Source organism: Arachis ipaensis, chromosome B3, assembly GCF_059453495.1.
Source record: "Arachis ipaensis isolate K30076 ecotype BB chromosome B3, ASM5945349v1, whole genome shotgun sequence".
NCBI classification, from domain to species: Eukaryota; Viridiplantae; Streptophyta; class Magnoliopsida; order Fabales; family Fabaceae; genus Arachis; species Arachis ipaensis.
The window spans coordinates 127,380,770-127,391,390 of NC_142438.1; the positions used below are offsets into that span (position 1 = coordinate 127,380,770).

Genomic DNA, 10,621 nt, shown 5'->3' on the forward strand with positions numbered 1-10,621 from the left:
CATTTCTAGATCCAAATAAACCTCAAATAAACTAAGAAATAAACATAAATTATTTAATAATGGCACAAGAGAAAATCAGAACCAATAAAGATGTTAGCAAAATATTGGTGTTATTAGTAATGACGATAACAAAAGAGAAAGATAACAAAAAAGGAAAAGAAGATGAAGAAGACACAACACCAGAGAAGAAGAAGAAGAAGAAGCGACAGTAGTGAACGTACGCACGTGAATTTAAAATACTTGGTTGGACTTTGTTAGGGTTATGACTTGGATGTAGAAACTTATTCTCTTTTTATTTATATTGTTATGTTATTGTTGGTTTTTTAAAATATTGTTGAGACTTATTATGTCATTATTAATCATTTAAAATTTTGATATTGAAACATGTTATTTGTATTTAATTTTTTTTAATTTACAAAATCGCAAGTCCAAACCACTTAAAATTGGATCAGATAAAAAAAAAACATCAAATTTAAATCACAGTGCAAATAAAATTAGTGTTCGAATTAAATGAATTTTTGACTTAAAATCGATACAACACATAACGCAAACGCCCTATTTACAATTACTTTATATCTGGTTCCATGATAGGTACGTGAATTCAAAATTAAAAAGAGTGTTGAAGAAGTTAACCAAATAAACGATAGATTCAAATAATTTGAAAATGAAAAACCTAAATAGTAGTGTGTTGAAGAAGTTTGGAGTGGAAAATGAAAAACCAAAATAGATGGCGCCAATTGCACAAACAAAATTCAAAGACAATTAAGCAAAAGCATTACCCAGAGAGAATTAAGTTACAGAACATGTTTTCAGTAATATATTTAAATTTAATTTAATAATAGACTGATTTGTGTTTATAAGTTAATTTAAAATAAATAAAAATTATAGATATTTTCAGAAAACATATTTAAGATAACATGCAAACACTTATACAACTTTATTGGCGGACATTGTGTGTTGCTTTATTTTAAAATAGTGGACCCCAGAACCCAACCCACGTATCACGCAAAGTGCAAACGCACAGCGAACCTTATTATGAAATAAAAAAGCAGGCTCCTAGCCATTAATTTCCAAGATCCAAAAGGAAACGTTATCGCGGGAAAATTTCAAATTGCGCGTAATTTTGAGAGGGAACCCTTGTCATCACACTATTGCATTTCACACATAAAGACAATTTTACATTACAACCCTAATCTCCATTTCTCAGTGCTATAAATATTGAACCCACTTTCCCCGACTTTGGTGCGCCAAAACTGTTCGAAGAAATTCCCAACTCAGAAAAATACACTCCGATTCCGAGAAAAATGTATGTGGTGAAGAGGGATGGCCGTCAAGAAGCCGTTCACTTCGATAAGATAACTGCGCGCCTCAAGAAGCTCAGTTATGGGCTTAGCACTGATCACTGCGACCCTGTTCTCGTCGCTCAGAAGGTCTGCGCCGGCGTCTACAAGGGTGTAACCACCAGCCAACTCGATGAACTCGCCGCCGAGACTGCGGCTGCCATGACCGCAAACCACCCTGACTATGCTTCTGTCAGTTCATCTCTTTAGAACTATCGAGTGATGACTTAGGGTTCATGTGTCCTTCAAGTTTTGGTCACTGATTTATTGAAATTGAACTTGTTTTGGTGCAGTTGGCTGCTAGGATTGCTGTTTCTAATCTGCATAAGAACACGAAGAAGTCGTTCTCTGAGACGTGAGTTTGTCGAAGGAAATGATGTTCATATTTGATTGGTTTGTTCTGGTTTTTTTGCATTGACACTAGTAAAATTTTTGGTGGTTTCAGGGTGAAGATCATGTACAATCATGTTAACGAGAGGTCTGGTCTGAAGGCTCCACTCATTGCTGATGATGTTTATGAAATTATCATGAAGGTGCCTCTCCTTGTTCTGTGTGTGTCTTGGATTGTCTTTGCTTACACATGTGCCTCAATTTGTCATATTTTCCTGCCTATTGTGGATTTCTTCTTGAAGATTTGAAAACACTTGTCATAGCTCATGATGTGTGTTGATATCATTTTTCTTATGATTATGACCATGGTACTGTGTTTTGAATTTTGCTCACTTTTTATCATAATATATTTGGTTTTAGAGTGCTGTTCGTTTGGACAGTGAGATAATCTATGATAGGGACTTCGACTATGATTACTTTGGTTTCAAAACCCTGGAGAGGTCCTACCTCTTGAAGGTTCAAGGAAAGGTTGTGGAAAGGCCCCAGCACATGTTGATGAGGGTTGCTGTTGGAATTCACAAGGATGACATAGAATCCGCTGTCAGAACTTACCACATGATGTCTCAAAGATGGTTCACTCATGCTTCCCCAACACTTTTCAATGCTGGAACACCAAGGCCTCAAGTAAGGTTTCCCCTGTCTTTTTGTGAGCCTGTGTTTTGGTTTTTCCCACTCGTGTAAGATTATTTTGGTGTGGTGAATTGATCATTGGAGGCCTGATTTAATTGGCTATGTTTATATGCTTGACAGTTGAGTAGTTGCTTCCTCATATGTATGAAAGATGATAGTATAGAGGGAATATATGATACTTTGAAGGAGTGTGCTGTCATCAGCAAATCAGCAGGGGGAATTGGTGTTTCTGTTCACAACATTCGTGCCACTGGCAGCTACATCCGTGGAACGAATGGGACATCCAATGGTATTGTTCCTATGCTACGTGTGTTCAATGATACTGCTCGCTATGTTGATCAAGGGGGAGGCAAGAGGAAAGGTAATAGTTTATCCATGTTCTATAACTTCTATATTTAACTGGTATTTGCAACTTACCTTTTCTCATGTGTATTTTTGCGCATTGTAGGTGCCTTTGCTGTGTACCTGGAGCCATGGCATTCTGATATATTTGAATTCTTGGATTTAAGGAAAAATCATGGGAAGGTGTGATATAATTTAATTGTCTTCAATGAAATTCTAACAATTCTTTTTCTATTCAAATATTTTAATTATGAATTATGATACTAGTTCTTAATCTATGCTAGGTGATGAATTGTCTTTTGTTGTTACTGTGTTAATAATGTTATCTTTGCAGGAAGAGCATCGTGCGAGAGATCTATTTTATGCACTTTGGGTGCCTGATCTCTTTATGGAAAGGGTTCAGTCTAATGGAGAATGGTCTTTGTTTTGCCCCAACGAGGCACCAGGTTTGGCAGATTGTTGGGGTGAAGAATTTGAGAGGTTGTACAATAAGTATGAAAGAGATGTAAGTTCTTGACATTCTTTTGTCTTTTTTGTTTTGCATGTCTTGGTTTGTTCTTGCACTGATCCTTGCATCAGATTTTCTAATCATATGCATGTGTATAGGGGAAAGCAAAGAAGGTTGTTCAGGCACAGAATCTTTGGTTTGAAATTCTTAAGTCGCAGATTGAAACTGGAACCCCTTACATGCTTTTTAAGGTGGTTTACAAATGATCTGATTCGGAAGTCTTCTTTAATCTATTTTGTATTTATTTATTATAATTGAAAACTAATGCATTTTCCATGTCTCAGGACACTTGTAATAGGAAAAGTAACCAGCAAAATCTGGGTACAATAAAGTCATCAAACTTGTGCACTGAGATAATTGAGTATACAAGTCCAACAGAAACAGCTGTGTGTAACCTGGCATCGATTGCACTACCACGATATGTCAGAGAGAAGGTGGGAAATTTCCTGAAGACATAATGTCTTAGGTTCTTGTTTATTTGGTTTCATTGCCAATCTTTTCTTTCTGATTCACAAAGGTTTTATACTTATTATAGGGAGTTCCCATGGAGTCTCAACCATCTAAGCTTGTTGGGAGTAGAGGCTCAAGAAACAGATATTTTGACTTTGATAAACTTGGAGAGGTGCAGTTTCTTGTTGTGCTCTTGATTATTTGTGTAGTGTACTCTTTTATTGGTGTAATAATTGAGACTGGAATTATGGTTCTGATTTTGTATTTATAGGTAACTGCATTGGTGACAACGAACCTTAATAAAATAATTGATGTCAATTACTACCCAGTTGATACTGCCAAGAGGTCAAACTTACGGCACAGACCCATTGGTATTGGTGTTCAAGGTCTTGCTGATACATTCATACTGTTGGGCATGTCATTTGATTCACCTGAGGTAAACAGTGGTTTTGGTGCAGCTAATATACCTTAAATTTAGGCTAGATCTTCAATTTGATTGTCTGCTTGTATGAGTGTAGGCTCAACAGTTAAACAAAGAGATATTTGAGACTATATACTACCATGCTCTAAAGACTTCTTCTGAATTGGCTGCTAAAGAAGGTCCTTATGAAACATATAGTGGCTGTCCTGTAAGCAAGGTATATGAATGAAACTGTGATGCATGTCTTCTCTTCCTTTTAATGTTCTTAATGCAAGTCCAGTTATGTAGTTGGCTTGACTAGTTGGTTTCCTTCTATTGCAGTGGAACATAGATGTACATATATAATAAACTTAGAATTTTGGCCTAAAGTTTGAAATTTAGGCATCCAATATATTGTGTGCTTAGGTGTTTTTTGTTTTGTGCAGGGAATTCTTCAGCCAGACATGTGGGGTGCAAAGCCCTCAAACCGCTGGGATTGGGATGCACTCCGGCAGATGATATCAGACCGGGGTGTGAGAAATTCACTTCTTGTTGCCCCTATGCCAACTGCTTCTACTAGCCAGATTCTTGGCAATAATGAGTGTTTTGAGCCGTATACTTCTAATATTTACAGTCGCAGGGTTTTAAGGTTGGATTTCCATCCCATGTTGTCCCTTATTATATTATTTTCCTGTGATCCTGTCAAGCTTACCAAGTTTTTTGCTTCAGTGGTGAATTTGTTGTTGTGAACAAGCATCTTCTTAATGACTTAACTGAAATGGGAATGTGGTCTCCTACAATCAAGAATAAGATTATCTACGAGGATGGCTCAGTTCAGAAAATCCCAGAAATTCCCGAGGACTTGAAAGACATATACAAGTATGTTATTTCTGATTTTTCAAACTAACACAGACTCAGCTATTTTTCTAAGTAACTGTTTGAAATGACCAGAACTGTTTGGGAAATTAAGCAAAAGACATTGGTTGATATGGCTGTTGATCGAGGATGTTATATAGATCAGAGTCAAAGCTTAAATATTCACATGGATCAGCCCAACTTTGGGAAGCTGACTTCCTTGCATTTCTATGCATGGTCCAAGGTATCAACTTTTCTTTTTTTTTTTTTGTAATTTCAAAATCTCATCTCTCAGAAAATGCATCTCTTTCAATGTGGAATTTTTGACCCGAAGTTTTTTGCTGATTGATGTTGCTTTCTGGTTTTGGGCTTATAGGGTCTGAAAACTGGGATGTATTATCTCCGATCACGAGCTGCAGCTGATGCTATCAAGTTCACTGTCGACACCACTGCCCTCAAAGTAAAAAAAGATTCATTGTGCTCAATCTTCCATTCATATGATTTAGTCATTTCAGGTAATAAGTATTTATTTTTGGTTGGGAATGCAGGAAAAACCTAAGGTGGAGGATGATGAGACCAAGATGGCACAGATGGTTTGCTCTTTAACAAACCGAGAAGAGTGCTTGGCTTGTGGAAGCTGAAAAGTAACGCCAAATTGGTGAGGTTTCAAGTGATGTTCTACTTGTACACGTTAAACCACTTGGGATTCAAAGTCTCCCTGTGATAGTTTTAAGCTTTCTAAATGATACTATTTAGAGCTTTTTGTATAGTTTTATTTTTGTCGCGTGTAAACTTTATATGTAATTTTGCTTGTAAAATATATGTTGGTTTATTTGAACTCCAGAGAAACACTCATTTAGTCATTTCTGAGCTTTTAACCCGTGGACGATGGAGCTCCAAATTGCATCACCTTACATTACAAAGGGTTAAAGATGTTAAGAAATAGTCTTAGAATTTATCTCAACAACAGCAAAGGTGGTTCTTTGCTGGGTTGTTACTTTCAATGAGGAACTGGGTCATGTAATCTTATCTGCAGTTTTAAGATCATAAATTGAAATTGTTGACGGACGGCTGCATTTTTTTTCCCGTTGACTAATATGATAGCGATCGTTTTGTGGATTTCTTTTAAAATTTTGTTGATTAACTTTTCAGAGTTGTTAATTTGTTATAGTGCTATACTAATTTTCTTCCTTTCAAACGCAGATCTGTGGACATGAACTGTGCAAAGGATTTATGTCGAAATACGACTTAATAGAATGATGTTAATTCTTAAATATAGTCTAGTCCAGAAAGTAAAAACAAAGGTTGAGATTCAGATTGGTTAGTCTAACGAGTAACGAGAATTAAATTGATTAAATTAGTTTAATTGAATATAAAATAAAATTATTAAATATTTAATATAAAAATTTATGTATAAAGTAATGTTTAGATAGAGATTGAGAGATAAAAATTAAAAGACTGATTAAATTAAGTTTTTGTATTGTATTTGATATAAAGTGTATATAATTAAATTATGTCTTAATATTTTATTTGGTTTAAGATAAAAATAGAGACTAAAATGACTATAATATCTTTGCTATAAACTAAAATACTCATTGGAAACCCCACTTCCTCGCCTCCGACTCTGACATTGTCTTCTCCATCGTTGGCTACCCCTCTGATGTTTGCTCTGTCCTCCTTGACCCCACTCTGGTGCCCTGTCGGCCTTTGTCCTGGTGGTATCTTTGTTGACAAGACTACCTTGAATCCCTCATTTGACTTTGTTATCTCTATATCATCATATCATCATCTTAGGTGTAGACAAATTTATTCTTAGATAGGATGAACTGTACATCATAAATCTATTCATACAAATTTAGTCTATTCATACAAGAACAATAAAAAATTTTTATTTTTAATATCTTTATTATGTATTTATAAAAATTTTTTGTTGATAATAATTTTTCAAAAAAGTTTATGTTGAATTCTTTCCAAAAATTAATTTAGTAATGGGAAAAAAATTCGTGTAATGCAAAATATTAGTGCATGGGGGTGTAATTCATGGATGTGGATCTGTAGGTATGTAAGTATGCCAAATGCAACCTGTGTTATGTTGAAAACGAAGATAAAAGGGTTTTGTGCATGGCTACCAAACATGCGTTTGGTAGGGAGGCCAACCTGAAGGCGAAACGTATCTTTTTTGTCCTTTGCATGCAGACCGGAGTAGGCTTTGACTCGTTGGAACTCTCCAAACGCATTCTGCATTTTGCAGGTGGTTAGGGACAAACGCAATTTACGTTTTTCAGGCTCCCAGTATCAAGCTTCGTTGCATGTTGGACACGTGTGCTTGGAGAGCCCTTTATATTTGCATTTGACAAAGAAGGTTGGACGAAGTTGAGTGTGTAAGAGATTGAGAAAAAATATTTGTATGAAGAAGTTTAAAGTGAGTGAGTTGAAGGAAGAAGAAGAAGAAATTTGGATGAGTGTGGGATAAAATTAGTAAAAAAAAAAAATTTATGATTTTACATTAGTTTAAAAATATATTATTGAGTTTTTGGATCATTCTTAATGGGTAATGATGGTTATCCGTGGCTAAGAGAAGGGGGTTGAATCTTAGCCCATTTTTTTGCTTGACAATGCTTGCTGGCCTTTGAAACAACTTCTGGAAACTTTTTGTCATTTTATCTCGTAACTAGCCACGAGACTTTTTCTTTTGCCTCGTCCCCAGCCACGAGACTTTTCTTTTTGTCTCGTCAGTCAGCACGGGATATTTTCAGTTTTATCTTCTGGTCACCAGAAACAGAAATAAAGTAGAAGAGAGAGAAAATTACACTAAGATATATCCTGGTTCAGTTGCTAAGTGCAAGGCAGCCTACATCCAGTCTCCATCACAACAATGATGGAATTTCACTATAATCATCCTTGATTACAAACACCAATTCTCCCTAGGAACTACCCTTCCTATCTGGGACAAGTCCAGAATCTAATCCCAAACTGAACTTGACTTGGTCACTGCCAAGCTTTCAACTGTAAAGTGCTAACCCAACTTACAAGGGGATTTCCACAGAATCATGAGACACAACACAGATGTACAAAGGAACTCTAAGGACATCTATGGATTTTTCTTTTAATTTTGCACTCTGCCTTTTTCCGCTCTATGGCTTTTTCATACAAACCTCACTGTTTGTCTTTTCAATGAGACTCAAGACATGACAAAATTAAACAAAAAAATTACAAAATGAGAACATTGAAGGAGAAGAAATTCTGTCTATGAGAACCCTATGCTTTGCACTCTCACTCCCTTGAATCAACCCTAACTGTTCACCCCTACTTATAGGGAGAAGCCTTCAAGGTTGAAACCAAACAAACCAAGCCAATCTTCTTCTTCTTCAACTTGAACCGGTTCGGCCAGAGAGAGAGAAGAGATAACTCATGCAAAACCCAACATGCAATTACCTCTAGTCCTTCCTTGGTTACCACTCTTCATCAATCCGAGCCCTTCATTCTTGCCTTGCTCTCCAAGATGAACTTCTGGCCCTTGATGCTTCATGATGATGATAGCTTCATCTGCTCCAATCTCTGCCTCTTCCATCACGTAGCTACTGTAGCTACCTCCTGTGGTGGTTGAGCAGAATCAGAGACAAGCCATCCTCTCCAAGGATCTTCTCCTTGCTGGCCGAGATCTTCTTCTTTCTTTTTGGGTATGAAGAGCTTGAGATTACCTCACCAAATCTTATCATTCTTGGTGAGAATCTCAGCCACTACATACTTTTAGTTTGCTTTTTCTTGCCATCATTGTGATGGTCTTTCGACGTGCATCTCCTTCCTTTCGGTGAAAAACTTTTTCTTCCATGGTTTGCTATGTAATGACCGAATAGAGAAGAAAGAAATGAGAGAGAGAAAAGAAAAGCTATTAACAATTAATGAAACAAAGAAAGAGTGTAAAAGTGAATTAATTTTTCTACTCCCTTTGCTGAGTAGCGTGTAGCTAGATGCAATCAATCATGTCAATCACATTTTCTCTCTCATGGTTCCCAATGCATTAACTTTACTTTAATGAAATTTGAATTTCACCATTTGGTAAAAGATTGAGATCTGTTGGAAGCAAAAAATTGCTTTCCCTCAATATGTTTCGGACCAAGCATTGGATCTTTGGTTTAATATGGGCTTAATGATGATATTGATAGAAACTGGCCCAATTAAACAATTCAGCTACCATTTATTTCCTATAAGGCTGAATTTTGATTTCATACAGGCCTTTGGTTTTCCTTTTATATTCGGCCCAAGAAACAAAAATTATTTCAGCCATAGTCTCATCAATTTAATATTAAGGCTGAAAAACTGTCCCAATATAAACCTGCATTAAAAAATTATTTAATCAACATATGAAAATTAAGATCAAAATAATAATCTTGCAATTAACCACATTTATAATGTTTGATCATCACTTAAATTAAAAATGGAGTTTTCCAAACTCATCAATCTTCCCCTTGATGACAAACATTATAAAAATTGAAATGGAAAGAAATTAAAGATTGAAGTATAGAATACTCCCTTTGAATATTTGAATTTCTCTCCCTTTCTAATTATCACATGGCTCCCCCTTAGTGTATGCTTATTTTACCAAGGGAAGCTTCATACCTGTAATAATTTTTATCAAACCTAAGGCAACAATGTTTTTCAACATATTCAATATGCAATGTTGAATGGCTTGATTTATGAGCAGAAATGGATGATAATCAAAACTCATTTGTTATCAATAATATGATTTTCTGCTCAAACATGCACACAAAAAAAAATTGTTGTATAAACATTTTCCAATCATCACATCAGAATAAGTTAATCATAACCAACAAAAGTTGTTAAACAAGCAAGTTTATCTCAAAACATAGCAGCTATGTACATGTTCCAACTTAAAGGAACTGCAAAAAATAAACCCAAAACAACCATCATTATATCAAGGTAAAACAAATATATCACAATTATAATCAACCAAGCATTTTACCAAGATAAACATCAATCAACAGCAGCAATCACAGGATAAAACAAATGCATTATCAACATGCATTATCAAACATCAAGTGTATCATTTCAACAAGGGCGATCATGAACTCTCAAAAGAGTTTCATCCCCTGTTTTTAGTTTCAATTTTCAGAACCAATTCCTCCCCCTTTTGGCATCAAGGGGCACCTGCAAAAAGAATATGACAAAGCAGATAGAATATCCAAAATATTTTAAAAAGTGTCCACAAAGTATCACAGAGTTATGGTGCTAATAGTACCAAACCAAAACAAAGTATCAAATTGAGCCTAGGTGTGCCAATATCAAATACTTAAACAGAAGATTAGTCATCAGAGAACTGAAGATCAGATGCTTCAGCCCCTTCGTCACTTGCCATTCCTGGATCCTCATCAAGAATTTCTAGTATCAAACTGACTTTATCTTTGCATCTTCCCCAAGCCTTTTCATTTTCATATGCTAACTTGCATCCTGCTTTATGGAATTGTGTCATGAGTTCTGACATATTTGCAAATTCAGTGAGAATTTCCCTAATGGATTCGGTCGTCTTGGAAGATTCGGCCCGACTCTCATAATCATTTTCTGAAGCCCCAGATTTCTTGCCCTTTGTTCCCTTAACCGCTCCACCTCCCTTGATCATTGACACTTTGTTCTCTACAGCCTCATTCAAAAGGTCAACTTTAAAGTATTCAAAGATGTTGGTTAAGA

General features: G+C 35.8%; 1 protein-coding gene across 1 annotated transcript; it reads left to right on the forward strand.

Moving 5' to 3' along the window:
* Positions 1-939: 939 nt before the first annotated feature.
* RNR1 (ribonucleotide reductase 1) lies at positions 940-5,979 on the forward strand. The gene is made up of 17 exons (XM_016334251.3): positions 940-1,532; positions 1,634-1,695; positions 1,786-1,873; positions 2,091-2,354; positions 2,481-2,721; positions 2,809-2,885; positions 3,037-3,207; positions 3,309-3,401; positions 3,495-3,644; positions 3,746-3,832; positions 3,932-4,096; positions 4,179-4,298; positions 4,507-4,709; positions 4,790-4,939; positions 5,012-5,159; positions 5,292-5,375; positions 5,464-5,979. The coding sequence occupies exons 1-17, from the start codon at positions 1,305-1,307 to the stop codon at positions 5,554-5,556; spliced, it is 2,424 nt and encodes an 807-aa protein (XP_016189737.1). The 5' UTR covers positions 940-1,304; the 3' UTR covers positions 5,557-5,979.
* Positions 5,980-10,621: the final 4,642 nt, after the last annotated feature.

What these genes read in the sequence shown, in the direction of transcription:
- RNR1 (XM_016334251.3), top strand. Translation starts at nt 1,305, where the DNA reads ATGTATGTGGTGAAGAGGGATGGCCGTCAAGAAGCCGTTCACTTCGAT. An exon ending in TAAGGAAAAATCATGGGAAG is followed by an intron (nt 2,886 to 3,036) that starts GTGTGATATAAT and finishes TTATCTTTGCAG; the next exon opens with GAAGAGCATCGTGCGAGAGA. An exon ending in ACTTTGATAAACTTGGAGAG is followed by an intron (nt 3,833 to 3,931) that starts GTGCAGTTTCTT and finishes TTGTATTTATAG; the next exon opens with GTAACTGCATTGGTGACAAC.